We start from the raw sequence: 23,164 nt of genomic DNA on the forward strand, positions 1-23,164 counted from the left end.
ATATTTTTAATACAAGAGACAGGTATAATTGAGTTGCCTTGTCCTTCATAGGCCAAGAATGGGAATTACATCTGGGCTACGGAGAAAGGCTGAACATTTATTCAAGCAGAGGACAACTCACTTCAGTCACTCAGGTAACATATTAAATCCCCGATTCACCTAAGTCTCCAGTATTAACGATTAATCACCTAGGTTCTATAATAGAACTCAGGAAAGAGATGGGGGACAATACACAAGCATTAAACAGAATTGTGCTTTTTAAAGCAAAAAATGATTTTGATTGTTAGTTCAATGGCCAGCCCAGAATCATCATGTCAGGTATGAAGAATGCTATGCCAATAATAGACATGATGAACAACCAATGGTGAGAACTTGGGAGAAGTGTAGGAGGTCATGTAATGAAACCTCCAGGAGTATATCCAACTGGAAATGGTAACCATAGGAACACGTACAGGAGTTGTAAACTGTGTGTTTGGCATTTCATAAACTTGTTTGCATAATGTGTCGATCCTCCAATATCAGATAATCTTGCTTCCACACTAGCTTAGTTTCACGCCATAAGCCATTGGAGCAGAAGCAGGCTATTTGGCCCATCAAGTCTGCTCCACAAGTAATTTTCCTTCCCAGATATCTGTCCTCTTTCCTTCTAACCACTCCTGTTAATACTCTCTTCAGCCCCCAGCGGATTTAAGTAGTCTCATGAAGTCATCTCAAAGAGCTGCTGTTGTGTGCTGCCTCAAACAAACCAATGGAATTTGTCAATAAAATCAATGACTAATGTCCAAATTAAACTAGTGACTGCATTAAAAAGAACTTTTTGTAAGACCATAAGATATAGGAGCAGAATTAGGCCATTTGGCTCATTGAGTCTGCTCTAACATTCAATCATGACTGATTTATTTCATTCCCATTCTCCTTCCTTCTCCCCTAACACAGGGATTCCCAACCTTTTTATGCCATTAAGCAAGGGGTCCGTGGACCCCAAGTTGGGAACCTCTGCTGCACCCATTAAGCCCTTTACCAGTCAACAATTTATCAACCTCTGTCTTAGTGATTCGGGCTCCACAGCTCTCTGTGGGAATGAATTCCACAGATTTACCAACATCTCACTAAAGAAATTCCTTCTCATCTCAGTTTTAAAGGGATGTCCCTTTATTCTTGAGATGTGCCCTCAAATCTTAGACTCTCCTACTGAAGGAAACCTCCTCTCCATGCCCACTCTACCTAGGCCTTGCAATATCCTGAAGGTTTCAATGATATTTCCTCCATATAAGCCCCTCATATATTAACCCTTTCATTATTAAAAAATATTTCTCCAGCTCTTTTCAGGTTTCCAACCACGGATAATTGTCTATTGACCTTAAATAGCTTATCTCACAATCGTCTCTCCAAAAATTGATGGATCATGCCTCACCCAGAATTCTTTCCGGATTTCTGGGGCCAAGCCAGTATTATCAGGCAGAGTATCTGGCCATTAATATCACATCACTGTCTATGGGACTGCCCCAATTAGCTACTGTGTTTAACCACACCTATGCTTCAAAATTAATGTAAAGAGATTTTCCCTGATTAAACTTTGTGTAGAATCCTATTTGCTTCAAACTACCATTCCCACCTTAAGATGCCTTTTTTTTTGTCCCGCCAGTTTATTACAGCTACACCCTTCCCATTTGTCAGTTCTACATCCTTCCATTTTACCTTCAAAGTGTTGGCACACTGATTGCATCCTAAATCTGCAAGAACTATCCCAAGTTCAGGGAAACCATTGCATATTACAATTTATTTCCAAAAAGGTTTACATGGAATTTAAAGATATCAGCAACTGTGGCAAATTGAAACTTAAAATAGTAAGATCAGTTTTTATTAATTTATTTATTTTGGGATACAGCATGGAACAGGCCCTTCTGGTCCAACATGTCGTACCATCCAGCAGCCAACCTATTTGACCCTAGTCTAGTCACGGGACAATTTACAATGACAAATTAACCTACTAACCGGTACACCTTCAGACTGTGGGAGGAAACCTGAGCACACGGAGGAATCCCACACAGCCACGGGGAGAACATTCAGGCTCCTTACAGAGAATGTCAGAACTGAACTCTGAACTCCGACACCCTGAGCTGTAATAGTGTCACAGGAACCACTAAGCTACTGTGGATTCTTAAGTTAATAAGTTGAGCATATTAAATCTCTGAACAGCATTATTTATGGAAAAAGGAATATATAATATTATGATTTGTACAGTTGAAATGTTCCATATCTTACCTCCTGGTACTTCTGCGTGTTTGAAAGCAAGGGAAAGAAAAAGGAGGAATTAGTCAAACATTGACCAGTCTGGTGACCTTTCAGTATTTCATTAATTATTAATGTTTATATTTCACATTTATTCCTACATAACCACAGTAATATTTGTAATAAACAGATGTTCTGTGGAAAGAAAAGCAGAGTTAATATTTTGAGTTGATGATCCTTAATTGCTATGCTATTTGTCACCAGTTATACCTTAGGAAGTGACCAGACTTTGAATGCAAAGTTAAGCAGAGTTATCTCACTCTCAGGTGAATACAAGAAATAATATATATTTTTTATTTTTATAATTCCTACCTGACAATATTTATCTTTCAATCAACAATGCAAACAAATATAACCTGTCCATCATCCCCGATAAAATTACTACACACACTGAGGATTTGCCCCCAAGATGCTTCTACTAATGCTCTAATACACTAAACTGAAACAGCAATTTCAGATACGTTTCCTGAGTGGGCACAAGATGATACCCACCAAGCCACATAACATTTAATTATATACTTAATGTCAGGTCTCATTTCCTGTATAGAATGACATCTGAGCACATGCCAACAGATCAGAGAGCTTCCTCAAACTAATTTGCATTCAGAAACACCAATGCCCCTCGAATAGAAAATCCTATAGTAAGTAGTGGATGCGGCCCAGTCCATCACGGTAAAGCCTTCCTCACCACTGAGCACATCTACACGGACCGATGTCGCAGGAAAGCAGCATCCATTATCGGGGTCTCCCACCACCTAGCTCATGCAATTTTCGCACTGTTGCCATCAGCAAGGAGGTACAGGAGCCTCAGGACCCACACCATCAGATTCAGGAACAGTTGTTCACCCTCAACCATCAGGCTCTTGAACCAAAGGGGATAACTTCATTTAACTTTTCTCGCCCCATCAGCGAATTCTTCCCACAACCTATGGACTCATTTTCAAAGACTCTTCAACTAATGTTCTTGATATTTATTGCTTATTTATTATTATTATTTCATTTTCCTTCTTTCTTTTTGTATTTGTACTGTTCGTTGTCTTTTGCACACCAGTTGTCCGCCCTGTTGGTGCGGTCTTTCGATTCCATTATGGGTATTAGGTTTATTGAGTATTACCGGCAAGAAAATGAATCTTAGGGTGACATATGGGCACTTTGATAATAAATTTTACTTTGAACTTTGAATTAAAGATGCATTAGTTAAAGTATGAATCTTTTTTTTTGCTTTGGATTGAGGTTTTTTCTTACACTTGTTATAAGCTAATGAGTATTCATTGGAGCAAAAATTCATAAAGGTGCTGATAATTAAGAGCTCTTACACCTCAGAGCAACATATTTCTGATGAAGATCTTCAATGTGAAACATTAACAGTTTCTTTCTCCACAGATACTAACTGAGCTACTGAACATTTCCAGCACTTTGTTTTTAAATCAAGGCCTTATGTGGGTTAATCCGTACATAGTGCAACTGCAAGGGAGATAGCCGAGTGTGATTGGAACATTATCAAATAGGGAAGAGGTTGTATTTGTAGCTTTATTCCAAGTACATTTAATACCAACTCTTTTAGCTTTACCACAGGAAATTTGAATTAGTTTCTCTTTATCAAATCCATTTAACATCCTGAGTAGATAAAAAAATAAAAATCACTAACTTCAAACAAATATTATATGAGATAACAATTAGTTAATTGTCCAGACTCAGCATCTTCTACAAGTCAGCAAATATCTCAGCTTGGCTTAGTAAGCACATTCTTGTGGCATGTGTCAGAGATCTCTGAGTTCATGGTGAGTATTTAAATAAATATTTCACTGTGAACCGTTTATATAAGTCTAAATCTGACTACAAGTGGTGACGAAATTATACCTGCCAACTCAGGACTATTGCCCACACGCTATACTACTTCTGTGGAAGATCATGCTTTCTTGTTTACAGGAAGTTAACAATTAATATACTAATATACATGAAAAGAGCTTCTGGGTCATGCCCTCTTCTTGCTGCTACTCTCCAGCAAGAGCTACAGAAGCCTGAAGTCCCACACCACCAGGTTCAGGAACAGCTACTTTCCTACAACCATCAGATTCTTGAATGAACCTACACAAAACTAATCCTACTTCAGCAAAGGGATATTATGGGCCACTTCGAGAACTACCACGGACTCACCTCTAATTGTGTCTCTTTTTTTGCACGAATACCTTGTTCAGCATAGTCTTTTTTCCACAGTGTCCATTATGATTTATTTATGATCCATGTTCTGTGTGTTATCTCAATCTACTTATCTGTAATGCTACTGAAAGCAAGCTTTTCATTGTGTGAAAAGTGCTCTATAAGTAAGTGATTATTACTACCTGTATCTCACTGTACTTGTGCACATGACAATAAACTCAATTTGACTGTCTGCATTTAATTGATGGCAGAATTTGTGATGGGTGAGCATCTGTGTACTGTTACTCATGGTGAATATAAGGATTTCACAATAGAACAGAGATGTATGTCCTTCAACTTGCTTGTAAATGAGCTGTTATCCTTTTATCAATAGAAAAACCATAGTACTTCAAAAGTATGTACAGAACTTGATGCTACGGTTGTGAAACATTTTGGTGCCAATCTTTACATAAATGATCAATAATGACCAAGACTTTGATCCTCAGCTGAACCTTTGCTTTCTTCAATCTAGAGAATAACTGCCTCATACTCCAGCTTAGACTTGAATTGATCTGCGCAGGCGTCCTAACCCACATCAGATCTTGCCTAACCTTCACTTACAAACTTGTTCATTGTCTGTGGTACATGTATCGGTAAGTGACTGTGAATAATTGAATCGAACTTACCTTCAAGCCATAAAACACCGTCCTTGAACTCAACTGGTCTCATTTCCTGCATCGTTGTTGATTACTTTAAGATAAAAGACATAAGTATAGTGAAAAGTAATGCCCCAAAAAATAGGTAAGCAAAGCTTCATTATTTTTCCAGATGAAAACGGTAAGTGCTGGAAACATCCAACAGATTAGGCAGCATCTCTAGAAAAAGATACAAAGCTGATGTCCACCTTGTAATGATCTTGCACTTTATTGTTTACCTGTGCTGCACTTTTTCAGTAGCTTTTACACTCTATTTTGCATTGTTATTGTTTTAGCTCAATGCACTGTGTAATCATTTGATCTGTATAAACAGTATACAACACAAGCTTTTCACTGGATTATGGTACGTGACAGTAATAACATCGGGGGGGGGGGTTACAAAACAAGAGAGAACAGAAACTAGACACAACAGGCGACAAAGTAAATTTTAGGCAAGGAGAGTGAAAGCTAGGAGCAACTGGTTGAGTCTGGCTGGTTCTATGAGTGAACAAGGACTGTGGATGAAAACTGGGGCTAATTAGGCTACGGGCGATGAATCTGGAACGGGCAGCAAGTTGATCCTATTATCTGGATGGAGACTGGAAGGTTCCTGTACGTGCAGGCCTGGCAGATAAACTAATACCCATTCCAAAGACTGTTCATGAATGCCAGTCAGGTTGAAACATTAACTCTGTTTCTCTCTCCACAGATGCTGTCTGATCTGCTGAATACTTCCAAGATCTCTGTTTTGATTTCATATTTCTACTTTCTGCAATATTTTGGAACCTCATTTCCCTCCCCCCCCCATTAGTCCATTGAAAATACCTTCAATGCTTTTTTCCTCCAAATTGTGATGGATGTTCACTATACAGGGCCAAAGGGGCCTTGTTTTTTGCTTTCTAAACACAGCAGCTGGCACTGCTAAAGATCAAAGTGTTATTTTGAATAAGTTAAACTTCCAACTAATATTCTTTTTTTTTTAGCAGCTGGTCATAAGCAGGAGCCAGTCTTCAGTTCTTAAAATGTAAAAGGCAACCAGTAATCAGTTTGAAGTCCGAAAACACAGCTTTGCAAACAAGCTCTGTATATAGCAGACTGCTCAAGAGGTAAGACAATGTGTTACCTAATTTGGCTTGCTTCAAAGTAGACAACACTGGCTAGGTTGTTTAGTTAAAGGAAGCTTGCAGACCAGATTGATAATATCACACTCACAACATGCTGGAGGAACTCAGCAGGTCGGGCAGCATCAGTGGAAAAGATCGGTTGACGTTTCGGGCCGGAACCCTTCGTCAGGACTGAAGAGGGAGGAGGCAGAGGCCCTATAAAGAAGGTGGGGGGAGGGTGGGAAGGAGAAGGCTGGTAGGTTCCAGGTGAAAAACCAGTAAGGGGAAAGATAAAGGGGTGGGGGAGGGGAAGCAGGGAGGTGATAGGCAGGAAAGGTGAAGAAGGAATAGGGGAAAACACAATGGGTAGTAGAAGGAGGCGGAACCAAGAGGGAGGAGGTAGGCAGCTGGGGGAGGAGGCAGAGTGAAACTGGGATGGAGGAAGGGAGGGGGAGGGAATTACCGGAAGTTGGAGAATTCTATGTTCATACCAAGGGGCTGGAGACTACCTAGACGGTATATGAGGTGTTGCTCCTCCAACCTGAGTTTACCCTCATCATGGCAGTAGAGGAGGCCATGTATGGACATATCTGAATGGGAATGTGAAGCAGAGTTGAAGTGGGTGGCTACCGGGAGATCCTGTCTGTTGTGGCGGACGGAGCAGAGGTGCTCGACGAAGTGGTCCCCCAATCTGCGCCGGGTTTCACCGATGTAGAGGAGGCCACACCGGGAGCACTGGGTGCAATAGATGACCCCAACAGACTCACAAGTGAAGTGTTGGCCTCACCTGGAAGGACTGTTTGGGGCCCTGAATGGTGGCAAGAGAGGAGGTGTAGGGACAGGTGTAGCACTTGCGCTTACAGGGATAAGTGCCAGGTGGGAGATCCGTGGGGAGGACGTGTGGACCAGGGAGTCGCGGAGGGACCACCATATCAATAACTAGCCTGTGGTGTAGTGGCATCTGCACCGGACTTCAAGGTGAGTGGTCCCAGCTCCTTGCATGCTTTCCATCCGTGCTGGGTCGAGCATCAAGCTAGCAACTCAGGTTCATAAAAAAGACAAAAATGCGAAAGAAACAGCAAGGTTGCCACCTGGTGTGCCATATGGTGCAGAAAGGAACAACAATATCAATAACTAATCTGTTAATAAAATTTGTGTACATAAAAGAGTTAGCTTTACAACATTAATTGTGGGTACTTAGGATTTCTGAAGATTTTAGACTACTTGTGTTTAAAGGGTATCTGAAAAAATATTACATATATGTGAAGTCACCCAAGGGGCAAAAAGAAAAATGGCAGAAATGTAGACAGCAATTCAGGCTTTTAGGAATGGTCCAGGAACATCAAGAAGCATGACAGAAGCATGGGTTGAACTAGAATCCGTGCGACTGACGGCTGGCTTGCCTGCGACTCCTTGGTATGTCTTTTTAGCATATAGAAGTTATAACTGTGTTTTCAAAATCCTTCGTGTTTTAGAAATTGTAATTTGTATATCTTTTATAAGATAGAAATCCTCTGTGAGTTTTAAATAATTTAAGAAGGTTGTTAATAATTTTGGTAGTTTCTCAGGTTTCTCTCTTAACTGGGATAAGAGTGAACTAATGCCAGTCACTGCAGTGGTTAATACAGTGTATTTACAGTCCATTCCCTTTAAAATAACTTATGATAAATTTTTCCTATCTTGGTGTGACTATTACAAAAAATCCAGATGACCTTTTGCAAGTGAATTGGCGAAACAAAGTTGAGCAGGTTAAACGCAATATTGACTTTTGGAAAACCCTTCCAATTTCTTTGGTGGGGAGGGTTAACGCAATCAAGATGATTGTACTGCCACGATTTCTTCATCTTTTCCAGTCAATTCCATGTTTTATTCCTCTGTCAAATTTTAAGCAATTGGATTCAATTATTATACCCTTTATTTGGAATTATAAAGCCATTAGAATTACTAAAAAGAAACTTGTCAAAGCCCAAAAAAGCAGGTGGTTTTGCCCTACCGAACATTAAAATGTATTACTGGGCTGCCCACCTATCCATTCTTACATGGTGGAAAAAAGGCCCACCCTCTACCTCAGACTCATGCCCAGCAAGGTTACTCATAGAGCGAGTGCTTTGTAAGAAGACTTCCTTACCAGCTCTCCTTAATAGCCCCACTGCAGTTAATAAGTCACATTTTAGTAACGGCTTCGTGGCTGGCAGCACTATAATTTGGAAGCAGATTCAACTACACACTAAGGCCCCAATAACTTATATTGACACTCCGATTTGTGACAATCATTCCTTTTTGCCTGGCCTGAATGATACTGTTTTTTCTACCTGGAAACAGAGAGGCATCTGCAGTGTAGGTGACCTATATATTAATGGAAACTTTGCCTCATTTGTGCAGTTGCAAGCAGTTTACAATATCCCTGCATCTAGTTTTTTAGATATTTACAAATTCAAGATTATGTTAGGAAATATATACCTAACTTCGAAGTTTTAGACAAACACAAGTCCCTGGAGGCAATAACTAAATTTGATCCTGTTACTCCTAGTACGGTATCCTATTTTTATCAGAGCCTACATAATGGAGCTCGGGTGAATACTGCAGGTTTTAAACAGACATGGGTGGATGAATTGGGTATAGAACTTACAGAGGAGGTCTGGGACGAGTGTTTAAAGAGTAGACATGATTGTTCAGTCAATGTCAGACACAGACTTATACAGTTTAAAACAATACATAGACTCCATTATTCCAAAGAAAAGTTGCACAGTTTCTACCCTGATGTTTCACCAATTTGTAATAGATGTAAATCTGTGAACAGTAACTTGTCACAATCATTCTGGTCATGTAGTAAGCTTTACGCATACTGGAAAAGTATTTTTCACTGTTTCTCTGAGGCTTTTGGGAAGCGGTGGGAACCAGACCCGCTCATAGCCATCCTTGGAGCAAGAAGCTCCCTATCTTCAGCCAATAAGTATGAAAAAATGGCTGTATTGTTTGGCATGGTGATTGCTAAGAAGTTAATCCTGCAAATGTGGAAAATGGACTCTGTGCCTATGTACAATCTGTGGCTGAGAGAACTGGCAAATACTTTACGTTTGGAGAGACTGAGACTATGCAATGAGGACAGAGGGGACATCTTTGAAAGGATATGGGGCCCTGTATTGGACTTTCTTACGGGGTGAGGACTGAGGTTTTTTGGTGCGGTTCACCTCTGCTGTATATGTTTACTTTTGCCTTTATATTTTTCTCCCTTTTGCTGCTCAATATTTAATTAGATTCTGTTAAGGTCGTGGTTTTTACAGATGTGCTGTAATTTTTTGAGTTTTCTTGTTTGTAATAAATAAAAAATTTTTTTTTAATGTTGTTTGGATTTAAATGTATGTCACTGTAAATAAATGAACTGTGTCTAAAGTATCTCCTCCTTGGTAGAGAGGGGACCCACCACTCAAATAGTGGTACTGGCAACTAGACTCACGGTGGAGGACAAACAGGGAAGTGATACAGCTTTTAAAGATTGGCTAGTTACAGTATAACCTCCCTTCAATCAGGGTACTCGTGGTTATTTATATCCGATAGGGCTTAGGGTCTTCATCTGAGTTTAGAGCTTTGTGGTCAGCAAGCCATATATAATCACAAAGCCAGCCATGGCACCTGCCCAGAAATCCTTGACAAGTTGTACCACTATCGGTAGCTAATCCCTTTTGTGAAACCTCAGACCATCTCTGTGCATATGTAATAACAGTCAGAGCACTCCACAAAGTAGTTCTGAGAAATAAAAACATCTTTCCATTAAGTGATAAAACCTCTTATATATTCCACTTAATCTGCATCATTAGTGTTCATTGAAACATTTGTTTTCTCTTTGTTTTACATGTCTCTCTCCACGTTGTTGAACGCCACAAGACCATACAACATAGGAGCAGAATTAGGCCATTCAGCCCATCAAATCTGGCCCACCATTCCATCATGGCTGATTTTATTATCTCTCTCAAGCCCATTATCCTGCCTTCTCCCCATAACCTTTGATGCCCTTACTAATCTGGCCTCTGCAGCTACCTGTGGCAATGAATTCCACAAATTCACCATCCTCTGGCTAAAGAAATTCCTCCTCATCTCTGTTCTAAAAGGACACTCCTCTATCCTGAGGCTGTGCCCTCTGGTCCTAGACACTCACTTAGGAGGCATCCTCTCCACTCTATCTAGTCCTTTCAATACTTGACAGGTTTCAATGAGATTTCCCCTAATTCTTCTAAACTCATGTGAGTACAGGCCCAGAGCCATCAAATGCTCCTCATATGTTAACCCTTTCATTCTCAGAATCATTCTCATGAACCTCCTCTGTACCCTCTCCATGAAGGCTCTGTAAAATAAGCATTGCTGTAGCCAATTCTTGTTCAGACACAAGAAAAAGAAATGATGGAAGGATAAACATTGACCATGATTGAATAACCTATCCTTGTAAGTACCCTGGGGTGATTTATGCACAAGTGAGCAAGCAGACAGGGTATCATATGAATGTTGCATCTGAAGGTTGGAATCCTTAGTAATGCTCAAAGGTGGCGGAATGGCATCAGTGCCGGACTTCGGAGCGAAGGCTCCCGAGTTCGAATCCAAGTCAGGCCACCCGCCCGCCCGAGCACGCTTTCCACCCGTGCCAGGTTGAGCGTCGAGCTAGCCACTCGGCCTCATAAAAAACAAGGGTCAAGTCAGGAACGTTCATATCGTGACCCGGTTAATCCGAAAGGAGACCAATCCTGACACCACGACCCAGACAAGAATGGCTGACCGTCTGGTGCGACACGCTAAAAAAAAGCTCAAAGGATTCAATTCTGACCATCTATGTGGGGTTTCTGCATTCTCACAATGACCATCTGTGTTTCTGCTCTGGTTTCCTCCCACAGGCCCAAGGGTGTTTTATTAAGAGATTCAGCACAGTGACAGGCCCTTCTGGCCCAACAAGCCCGCTCCACTCTATTACTCCCATATAACCAATTAACCTACGAACTCAAACGTCTTTGCAATGTGGGAGGAAACTGGAGCACCCGGAGGGAACTCACACAGCCATGGGGAGAATGAATAAACTCCTTACAGGCGGTGGTAGAATTGAACCCAGGTCACTGGTGCTGTAATAGTGTTACGCTAACTGCTACGCTACTGTGCCACTCCAAATACTGTTAAGTTAACTGGCCACCATAAACTGATCCTCTGTGTAGGTGTTAGGGTGTATTTTGGAGATGCAATATAGCAAATATTAATTTATATTAATATTTGTATCAACCAGCTTTCAGATCTGAATATGGATTGCAGACTGAATTTAAAGTGCAGCTCAGAACAGTAAATTGCAGACCAGGAAACACCCAATTGACTGATATATGCCTGCATATGCATGAATGCAATCTACAGCCCACCACATGAATACAACTCAGATACCACAGTAATTAACTCTCATTTTGGTGGGATGACCCTGAAACTTGAAAATTACATGCAACTCAAAAGAAGCATTATAAGGGCATTATAATAATAGAAATTGTCCTGTTACCTTTGTTCTTTAACACAGGGGTCCCCAATCTTTTTTGCACCGTGGACCGGTTTAATATTGACAATATTACAATATTCTTGCAGACCGGCCAACCGGGGGGGGGGGGGGGAGGTGTTCAAGTAGGGTTAAACTCACCTCCACATGTCTTTTACAGTTGGGGTTGCCAACTTTCTCACTCTGAAATAAGGGACAAAAGTAGCAGTCAAATCCCGGGACACTTCACCCCAGGAAAGATTACCAGGACCATGAAGCCTTGCGCGGGCACTTGTGTGCGCATGCGCGTACGTGCCGATTTTTTTCCCACAAATCAGTTTTGCCTTCATCTTCCCGACTATACTGTACATACATTATTTCTACTTTATATAGATTGTGTATTTATCATATCATTCCTGATTTTACTATACATTAGTGTTATTCATTTTCAGTTTTATGTGTTATTTGGTATGATTTGTTAGATTATTTTTTGAGTCTGGGAACGCTCAAAAACTTTTCCCATATAAATTAATGGTAATTGCTTCTTCACTTAATGCCATTTCGGCACGAAAGGTTTCATAGGAACGTTCTACCTTAGCGGGGGAAATACGGGACAAGGGTGGTACCGTATGGGACAAACCAATTTAGTCCAATATACAGGACGTCCCGGCAAATACGGGACAGTTGGCAACCCTATGTTCAAGTTCAACAGTGTGTGACAGGGAATGAGGAAAGGTGCAGCTGACTCATATTGCTTCCTTGCGGCCCGGTGGTTGGGGACCGCTGCTTTAACATATAAAATGTGCTGTAATGTTAGATCAAGGAGCCTCCCTCTCCCTCAAGTGATTCCAAAAGCTGTCAGCTTGTGTGTGGCCCCAATAAAGACAATTTTATATCTGCCAGATGCGCCTTTCCACTGCCTTCATTCACAGTCACAACACTGGTACATGCCAAAAGGAATCAAAGGAGAGTTGTGGGACATATGAAAAAGAAGAACACACACACAGAGCTACAAGAAGGTCAGGAGAGGGTGTATGGAATTAATGGAGCAAATGGTACTGGGAGCTGGTGTGGGCTTGATGGGCCAAGCTCTAAGTGGCCAGCACCTTTTTCCCCAGGGTGGTAATGGTTAGTATGAGCAGATATTCTTTTGAGGTGATCGAAAGAAAGTGTAGGTGAGATGTTAGAGGTAGATTGTTTTTTAAAAAACACACAGAGTGGTGGGTGTCTGAAACACACTGAGGTTTTGGTAGAGGCAGATACATTAGGCACATGGATGAAAAGAAAATAAGACCATAAGACTGTAAGACATGGAAGCAAAATTAAGCCATTCAGCTCATTGAGTCTTCTCTGCCAGAGCTAATGGAGGGCTATGCGAGAAAGAAGCATTAGATTGATCTTGGAGTAGGTTAAAAGGTTGGTACAACAGCATGGATTAAGATGCCTGTGCTGTACTGTTCTGTCTTAACACATGTTCCATACATTTGCCTGCCAACGACAGATGGCAAAATATGTCTAACCTTTCACCCGTAACATCCATTGTTCTTATTATTGCTAAATCCCCTGCCATCAATATCCTGGACGGGTGTGGGGTCACGTCCACAAGCACAGCCCGGAGGTTCGGGTATCCTGCTGTAAGTGGCTCACTTCCTGACACCCCAAACCCTGTCTACCATCTATAAGGCACAAGTCAGGCATGTGATGGAACACTCTTCACCTGCTTTAGGAGCTCTGACTGCACTCCATCAAGCACCCAAAGTACTCATTCACTCCTCCACCCACTCACGGCAGCTCTGGAGCATACCATCTAGAAAATGCCCTGCAGTTACTCAGCTAGCCTCGTCTGTCACCACCTTCCAAACCCACTCGCTGCATGTTCCTGTCCTGTCACACAGCATCCTTCACGGATGCTGGAACTCTTGTCCCCGCGGCAGAGTGGGAGTACCCTAACCAGGAGTGCACTGCATTCATGAAGGCAGCTCACCACCAGATTCACAAAGGCATTTCGGGATGGGCTATAAATGCTGGCTTTCCTGCTGTGCTCAGATATCAAAAGGTTCATTTTAAAAATCTCCCACGAAGAGTAAAATTGTAACTGTAACATTTTCCTATCCTTGAACAAATGTGTTTGGTCATATTAAACAGATCATATTACTTTTATTTCTGCTTCTTTGATCAAGAAATGCAGGAGGTACAGAGGCCTTAGCTCCCACATCACCAGTTTCAGGAACAGTTCATTGTCCACCGAGGTGCAGCACTGAGCGTCATAGGAAGTCATTCCTGCCTGTGGCCATCAAACTTTACAACTCCTCCTTCGGAGGGTCAGACACCCTGAGCCAATTGGCTGGTCCTGGACTTATTTCCTGGCATAATTTACATATTACTATTTAACTATTTATGGTTTTATTACTATTTATTATTTATGGTGCAACTGTAACAAAAACCAATTTCCCCCGGGATCAATAAAGTATGACTATGACTATGAGTTAATATCCCTCAAAAGTCAGGTTCCTGAACCAGCGTGGCTAACTTGGCTCACTTCGTCAATGAACTGACTCTACAACCCTCAGACTCACTTTCAAAGACTCTACAACTCATGATTTTTGTATTGTTTGCGTGATTTGTTTTCTTTTGCACAGTGGATGTTTAGCAGTATTTGTTATGTATGGCAGCATCTGTCTGTCTCGAGGGACAATGGATTTTTTTTAAAAGCTGGGGTGGAAGATATGTAGCTCCTCCTCTTGGCCTCCCGTAACCTTTGTCTCTCCCGAAGCTGCCCACAAGGCAGTGGGGCTATCACCCATAGCTGGAGATCTGGTTCACGAGCACCAGGACGTGTCCACATACCGGTGGGCCTGTGTGCTACGTGTGCAGGAGCCAGACCTTCTCCCCATCCTCTGTAGTTCAGCCCGAGTCTGAAAGGAGGTCAGTTTCCGTGTGTCGCTAGAGAGGAGGCACTACATGAGGCTTGCTGTTGGAGAGGCTATGTACTGGCAGGGAGAGACTTACACATTCAGGTCTCCTTCCGCAAGAATGCTAGCCAGTGGTGGAAGCTGAAAGGGAGAGTGACAAGCACTACCCACTACACTACCACACTAGACACATCACAACAACCATTTGACACACATTCTGTATAATTTTTCATAAATTCTATTGTATTTATTTATTTTTCTGTCAATGCCAGCAAAAAAATGAATCTCAGGGTAGTATATGGTGACTTTGGTGTTGGCACTTATCTAAGTGGTTAAGGCATCAGTCTAGTGATCTGAAGGTCGCTAGTTCGAGCCTCAGCTAAGGCAGCGTATTGTGTCCTTGAGCAAGGCACTTAACCACACATTGCTCCGTGAATACACCGGTGCCAAGCTGTATCGGCCCTGGTGCCCTTCCCTTGGACAACATTGGTGGCGTGGAGAGGGGAGAATTGCAGCATTGGCAACTGCTGGTCTTCCATACAACCTTGTCCAGGCCTGTGCCTTGGAAACCTTCCAAGGCACAAATCCATGGTCTCGCGAGACTAACAGATGCCTATAATACATACTTTGATAATAAATTTACTTTGAACTCTCAACTTTTTTCATCTTCTCTACCAGTAGAGGATTGACAGTTTAAATCCTTTGTCTATTCTGTTTGTGTAATATCTCAATCTTTTAATCTCAATGATTAAAGTCTGTAAAGACATGTAGAGTGAGAAGTTTACATTAAATGAATCTCTCAGCATTTGGCAACTCTGGCAGGAACTTCTGATGGAGCTGCAAAAAATCAAAGGGAAAGAGTCAACAGATTTTCTTAGGTTAGCACTATCTAAGAAATCATATGCTGGCTTTGGAGAGGATCCAGAGGAGGTTTATGAGAATGATCCCAGGAATGAAAGGGTTAACATATGAGAAGCGTTTGATGGCTCTGGGAGTTTAGAAAAAAGAGGGGGATTCTCATTGAAACCTATTAAATATTGAAAGGCCTAGATAGTGTGGACATGGGGAGGATGTTTCCTGTAGTGAGGGTGTCTAGGATCAGTGGGCGTAGGCTGAGAATAGAGGGATATCCATTTAGAACACAGATGAGGAGGAGTTTCTTTAGCCAGAGGATAGTGAATATTGACACAGATGGCTGTGGAGGCCAGTTCATTGGGTATATTTAAAGTGAAGGTTGATAGTTTGTTAGTTAGTCAGGACACTAAAATTTATGGAGAGAAGGCAGGAGAATGTAGTTGAGAGGGATCAGCCATGATGGAATGGCGGAGCAGACTCGATGGGCCAAATGGCCTAATCCTATTCATACATCTTATCTCAACTCATGGAGCTAGAAATTTCTGACTGTACTAAAACAATGGTTAGCTCCATGTGAATATCCTACAGAAATCTCTGCTATTACTTTCCCGAGTCATAGATTATCTTTGCAGTGTTTTTTGGAATAACAACACATTGAGAAATGTGTATACAATTGTCTTAATAAATGGTTTGAATAGTCAAAACAACTTGGAAGAGCACTCGTGGCATCAGAATCCAAGAAGGCAAGAACACTGCTCACTTGCTGCCTCTATAATTGGAAAATGTGGTTTTATTGTCTAGTATTTGCCAGTAATAACGGTGGAGCTCAGAAACGCAATGATGAGTGGTGGGACTCTGGCAGAATTCCTAGTAGCAATATACCATACTGCAAAAGCCAAAAGCTGTTTGCCTCACGCACCTAAAACTACACAAGGAGCCTTTTTGTTCTGCTGGAGCTCAAGAGTGGTGGGGGCTGTTGCTGGGTGAGCAAAGCCACCGGAAAGAAGTACAAGTAGATATGAAGCACTCTCTCTATTTGACCAGTTGAGACACAGCAGGCATCATATTGAGACCCCTATTGGAGGAAGAGGCCTGCTTGACTCAACACTAGACAACATTTTATATGCTAAAGATCAAAGGACAATTCCATATTTACACCCTTTGAACTACACGCTACCTTCACAGTTGACCTGATGCTTCGGGCCGAGACTCTGCATCAGGACTGGAAAGAAAGGGGTGGAAGCCAGAGTAAGGTGGTGGGGGGAGGGGAAGGAGTACCAGATAGAAGATGCCAGGGGAAACCATATGAGGGGGAGAGGGGTGATGAAGTGAGAAACTGGAAGGTGATAGGTAGAAAAGGTAAAGGGCTGGAGAAGAAGAAATCTCAAAGGGGGAAGAGTTGACTATGGGAGAAAGGGAAGGTGGAGGGGCACCAAAGGGAGGTGATAGAATACAGATTAGCATCAGAAGTGGGCTGCACAGCCCCTTGAGTCATTCAGGAAAAATCACAGCCACAACTTCAGCTCTGTATTCCCACTGCTCCTGGTAACTACTCACTTCTTGGGGTATGTATCTACCCCACCTTAAAAATATTCCAAGACCTGTTTCCACTGACCATTGAGGAAGAGAATTCCAAAGACTCACAGGAAATAGATGATGTCTTATTTTTAAACAGCAGTCCCAAGTTTTTGATTCTCCCAGAAAAGGAAACATCCATCATGGCAAAGTCTCCCAGGATTTCCTGTCTGTCAATCAAGTCACCTCTCACTCTCTGTATCCTAGTGGATACAAGATGAGTCCAAACTTACCTCATAAGACAACATGACAGGTTTAACTTTCTCTGATTGATTCCTATACAATAACAGCCTTCCTTGACTAAGGAGACCAATACTGTACAGAGTATTCCAAGAACGTTCTCCCTAATGTCCTGTATAACTGAAGCATAATTTCATTACCTTTATACTCATTTTCCTGACAGTAAATGATAATGACCATTTGCTTTATAATTACTCGTGTTGTACCTGAACACTAGCCTTCGCACATCATGCACCTGATCTCCCTTACCTCTCATCCTTGCACTGCATTAGTCGTTGATGCAAACAACACATTTTAATGTATGTTTCGATGTACATTTGACAAACAAAGCTAATCTTTTGATTTTAATTTAGTTTATTTCCTTATTACTCTTTTCATTATTTGTGGTTCTATTTAAAATTCTATCTAATCATGTATCTTTGCCCACTTGCATGCTTTGTTGTCGTTGAGTGCCATTGAGTCGTCAATAACTCATGGTGATCCTATGGATAGTGTAATGGCAAGATAAAGTAGAAGATTGCCAGACCTTTCTTCCACACAGATAGTGCTCGAAGGGCCGAATGGCCTACTCCTGCACCTATTTTCTATGCTGCCGAGATTGGGACCTGGCCAGATTCAAACTCAGGAACATCCACTTTGAAGTCCGGTGCCGACGCCACTACACCACTGGCCAGCCAACTTACATGCTTTAAATCTTACATTATCAGCAACTTTTAAAAAAATTACCCACAGATGGTGGGCTCCATCATTGGAAGTGTTCTTTCTTGTTGGGTTGCATCTACCATGTATATTGGGAAAGATTCCCTCAGATGTCTACCACCGCATCTTGATTGAATAATCCCTTAACCCGAGTTGCCAGTTCATGTTAGCTAGCCATTCTTTTACTGCTGTGAAAATCAGGGGGGAAATCAGAGTCACCAGGAGATGACTGTATGGATATTGGGTGGGGGGTAGGGGTTGGGCAATACTGCTGCGTGGGGTGGGGGAGCAGGTGGGGATGTGTCCGTGTGCTACAGCACGGAAACAGGCCACTCAGCTCAACTCATGCACACGGTCCAGTGGACATTCAGTCATTGTTCCCCTCCGCACCTTGCGGTGCATCGGGCGGGCAATCTTTGCCGTTTCCATACTATTTGTCTGTTTTTTTTTTATATATATATGAGGCCGAGTTGCTAACTCAGCGTTCAACCCAGCACATATGGAAAGCGTCTAAGGAGTCAGCCGGATCCGAATCCAAGACCACTCGCATCAAAGTCCAGTGCGGATGCCACTACACCACCAGCCGGCTACAGTGGACTTACTTCCATATTAACCCCATGGCCCTTTATGTTTAATTGATATTGTAGCCATTACTAAGAAATAGTTAGAGATAACCTTGGAAAGGATAGGTGCTTTATACATCCCAGCAAAGGCCATTAAACTTGGGTTCCTTTTAACTAATGCCAGTCCAGCCCCCAGCCTTCTGGTCATGATGAACTTTGGCATGCATACTCCAAGTGTCATATATGCAGAAAAGTTAACACATATTGCCAAACTGTGAACTTTCTAGTAGGGTGTACACCTGGCAGCTTCCATGTGTATGCATACCAAATAGTCAGGGCGTGTGGAATGGAAACCTGGAGGTGGACTGCAAGTTTGATAAAAAAATAACTATCATAAAGTGAACAGAAGCACTGAAATTCTGGGCTGTTGCTTTTTACCTTGAGTTTTTGTTTCTGAGCAAAAACATAAACAGAAATAATAACACACATAGGTGGAAAGAGAAATCAAGTTAATATTGTGGGTCAGCAACTCTTCCTCAGAACTGGGTGGAAACGGTGTACAGTTTTCAAAGCCATGCTGAAGGGAGCGAGGTGCACAACAAAACAACATGCAGACAGATTAAGTGATAAAGACTATCAGCAAGGCATATTTTAAAAGAGATAATATGAGAAAGGGAATCTAGTATAATAATGAAAATCAGTGAGACAGCAGTTCATCTGAAGTTGGAGAAACAATGTTCTTTCCAGAGGAGTGCAGATTGCTTTGATGTCCTCTGGACAGCAGTGCGTGCTGAGGGATGCACTGACGCTTGGTGTAGCCATCACAGGGCTTGGTGGGGAAGGACCACAGGGGAGAGGGCAGGAGAATGGGGTTGAAAGAGAAATGGATCAGCCATGATGAAATGTTGGAGCAGGCTCGATGGGCTGAATGGCCTCATTCTGTTCCTAAGTTGTACAAACCCAAATCTATCATGAAATGGATCAACGTTTTGAGATTTTAGTAACTGCAACATTTGCATAATGGATTTTTATCAAAATCCTTTAGACTAAATGTGACTGGGTACTTAGTACATCAGAAATACGACTCCGAATTTGTGATGTGATTCCATCAAAGGCAGAATGCCCTCACACAGAAAATGTCCGGCATGAGTAGAGACAATTAACATTAAACAATGCATGTTCTGCTGTCACAGATCAAATTGTTCAGCACATGGGGACACATAAGAGGTCCAGCTAACTCATGTGGCAGGAGATATTATTCCAGATTTGCTGAGTGGTTAAACCTCTATGATTTTAAAGGATCACTTGTGGACATAAGTTGTCGATGAACATCAGCCATGGAAAAATAAAACAAGCTGTGATGCAAATCACTTATGATCATACCAGGTCACTCTCAATCAATAACTGTTGGAATTGGAGAACTGTTTACATTTCCGGTTGCACATTATAGGAAGAATGTGATTAAGCAAGAGGGAGCACATAAAAGATTCACAAGATCTTTGCTTGGATAGGAGGACCTGAGTTATAAGGATAGATTGGATAGGATGGGACTGTTTCCCTGCAGCAAAAGAGGCTGAGGGGTGGCCTTCTAGATCACGGGTTCCCAACATTTTTCCCCAACCCCTGTTCCAGAGGTTTATAAAATTATATAGCATATAGGGTAAATAATTAAGGTTGTTTTCCCAGGATGAAGAGTCTAAAACTGGACGTGCTGAAAGTGAGAGTGAAAAGATCAGGCAGATACAATGACATTTAAAAGGTATTTGGTCAAGATAGAAATGAGTCAAATGCAGGCAAATGACATTTTGGTCGACACAGACGAGTTGGGCTGAAAGGCCTGTTTTTGTACTGTCTGTCTCCGTGAGCCCCCCAGTTTTGAATCTATTTCAACTATCCTAACAATAACCAATTGATAGAAGTTTAATTCAAGAAACACACTTGAATTAGGGCCCAAAATACAAAATATAGTGCCAGAATAGTGATGTCAAATGAAAACTGACATCGTTATCTTTGTTCAATCAGGAGCCGAGGGAAGTATGTCTGATAAGGTCTCACAATGAGAATACTTCAACTTCAGAGCACAAAACCCTCTTGATCTTTTTGAAATTGTCATAGCATTGCAATTCTAAGGGATTAAAGCAAGAGATTCCACAGATGCTGAAATTCCAGAGTAGCGCATAAAATGCTGGAGGTACTCAGCAGGTCAGGCAGAATCTATGGAAGAGAGTCGATATTTCGGGCCGAGACCTTTCATCGCGCATATAATGTGACGAATCCCTTTGGTTTTGTTTCGCATTGATGCAATCATCTACTTCGTAACGTAGGAAGCAAAAACGTACACGCTAAACCAAATGTGGTCTAACTAATGATTGTCAGAAGTTTAACACAAAACTTCTCTGCTGTCAAATTCAATCGTTATAGGAGTGAAATTTGCTGTTCGGAGGATAGGTACCTACCTATGAGTATCAGCCCGGTGGATGTTCTCTTGCCTGTGCCCAGAAGGACGCCCTTAAGAAAAATGAGCTTGTTCAGAACTGGAAACCTCTTCCTTAGACCTCTGCGTGATTACGTTATCGCTCCTCTAGCTTCCTCCATTGCATGGGTTCCATCTGCTGGGCAATTGTGAGGTTGCCGATCTACATTGAGTCGCAACGTAGACCTGGCAACATCGCAGTAAATTTTCTCTGCACTCTTTCAACCTTGTTTACATCTTTCCTGTCGGTAGGTGACCAAAACTGCACACAATACTCCAAATTAGGTCTCACCAACGTCTATACAACTGCAACATAGCATCTCTATTTCCTGAGGAGACTGAGGTCCTTTAACATCTGTCGGACGATGCTGAGGATGATCTACGAGTCTGTGGTGGCCAGTGCCATCATGTTTGCTGTTGTGTGCTGGGGCAGCAGGCTGAGGGTAGCAGACACCAACAGAATCAACAAACTCATTTGTAAGGCCAGTGATGTTGTGGGGATGGAACTGGACTCTGACAGTGGTGTCTGAAAAGAGGATGCTGTCTAAGTTGCATGTCATCTTGGTCAATGTCTCCCATCCACTACATAATGTACTGGGTGGGCACAGGAGTACATTCAGCCAGAGACTCATTCCACCAAGATGCAACACTGAGCATCATAGGAAATCATTTCTGCCTGTGGCCATCAAACTTTATAACTCCTCCCTTGGAGGGTCAGACACCCTGAGCCAATAGGCTGGTCCTGGCTGGCATAATTTACATATTACTATTTAACTATTTGTGGTTTTATTACTATTTAATTATTTATGGTGCAACTGTAACGAAAACCAATTTCCCCCAGGACCAATAAAGTATGACTATGACTATGACCCATCTCCTGTACTCAGTACATTGATTTGTGAAGGCCAGTGTGCCAAAAGCTTTCTTAACGACTTGATTCTTAACAGAAGGGGAAAAAAATCTGTTCCCTTGTCAGGAGTGGGCCAGGTTGATGTCAGCAATGAGCAAGTTGACCTGAAACATTAATTCGTGTATTCATGTGTTTATGTATTTTATTTGCACAGTTTGTCTTCTTTTGCACTGTGGTTGTTTTGTGTGTAGTTTTTCATTGATTCTATTGTGTTTCTCAGTTCTACTGTGAATGCCTGCAAGAAAATGAATCTCAAGTTAGTTTACGGTGATGTGTATGTATTTTGATAATAAATTTACATTGAAACTTTAAAACGTTAACATTTACTTTCCCTCCTCAGATGCTGCTCAACCTGCTGAGTTCCTGCCGCAAACTCTGGATTCCAGCATCTGCAGTCTCTTGTGTCTCCTGAGGGTTCCAACGCTGTCAAATCTATTTCTCTGTGAAGAGGGGGTAAATCTCATTTCAGAGACCCTAATGCAACATATTATTCCTTCAAACATTCCTGGTGTCAGCAGTAAGGGAGTGCTTTGCTGGACGAGATCCCATATTTCACCTTCATCCTTTTAGGGAAACATAAATGATTCTTTCCTGCGACAAAAACAAAAATTGGTTGCACTTCAGCGGGGCTTGACTGGACGTGAAGTGACCTTGAACTTCCTTGAGATGCAGAAGGTGCTTTAGACTTTCTTTACCTTTGTTTGGAAATTCAAACGCCTTATTGGAAATATCAAAAGACAATGTTAAACTTGGCTCCGGGAAATGGACATATTCCCGGAACTGCCACTCATTCCACGGAAAATTCCAGGAGAGGAGAGATGAACAGAAACTTGTGACAGAAAGCAATAGAACAAAACACATTTAACAGCAACTTTAACATTATAAAGGACTCTCGTTGTACAAAAGAATCACAGGAAACAGGCCCAGTGCCCCAATTTGTCCATTTTGACCAGGTTGTCTGAGTTAGTCCCATTCACTTGCATTGGCTCATCTCCATCTAGAATCTTGTCCAAACGTCTTTTAAATGTCAAATGAAATTGCTTCTGCTGTAACTCAATATTAATATTTGATACCGGGCCATTTAGGAAGATATTTTGCTAATATCTCCTTATGTGGCCCAGTATAAAATATTGAGTTACAGCAGAAACAATTTCATTTGACTTTTAGAGGACATTTTAACCTTATCAAAATGAGCTGAGCTGTGACGTTCTATG

General features: G+C 41.8%; 1 protein-coding gene and 1 long non-coding RNA gene across 3 annotated transcripts in view; one reads left to right on the forward strand and one right to left on the reverse strand.

Annotated features, from left to right (window-relative positions):
• LOC140184917 (interleukin-18-like) overlaps window positions 1-21,110 on the reverse strand; it is a 55,301-nt gene extending 34,191 nt beyond the window's left edge. For both annotated transcript variants that reach the window (XM_072238118.1, XM_072238116.1), the window contains exons 1-3: window positions 21,024-21,110; window positions 5,118-5,181; window positions 2,266-2,277 (exon numbers count right to left, since the gene is read on the reverse strand). In XM_072238118.1, the coding sequence (XP_072094219.1) occupies window positions 2,266-2,277; window positions 5,118-5,169 (64 nt within the window). In that variant the 5' untranslated portion in view covers window positions 5,170-5,181; window positions 21,024-21,110. The remainder of the gene's footprint in view (window positions 1-2,265; window positions 2,278-5,117; window positions 5,182-21,023) is intronic.
• LOC140184918 (uncharacterized) lies at window positions 51-22,957 on the forward strand. Its single transcript, XR_011882472.1, has 3 exons — window positions 51-134; window positions 4,964-6,232; window positions 22,291-22,957. It is a non-coding gene; the product is annotated as an uncharacterized lncRNA (long non-coding RNA).
• Window positions 22,958-23,164: the final 207 nt, after the last annotated feature.

The sequence above is a fragment of the Mobula birostris genome, chromosome 20, assembly GCF_030028105.1.
Source record: "Mobula birostris isolate sMobBir1 chromosome 20, sMobBir1.hap1, whole genome shotgun sequence".
Classification (NCBI taxonomy): Eukaryota; Metazoa; Chordata; class Chondrichthyes; order Myliobatiformes; family Myliobatidae; genus Mobula; species Mobula birostris.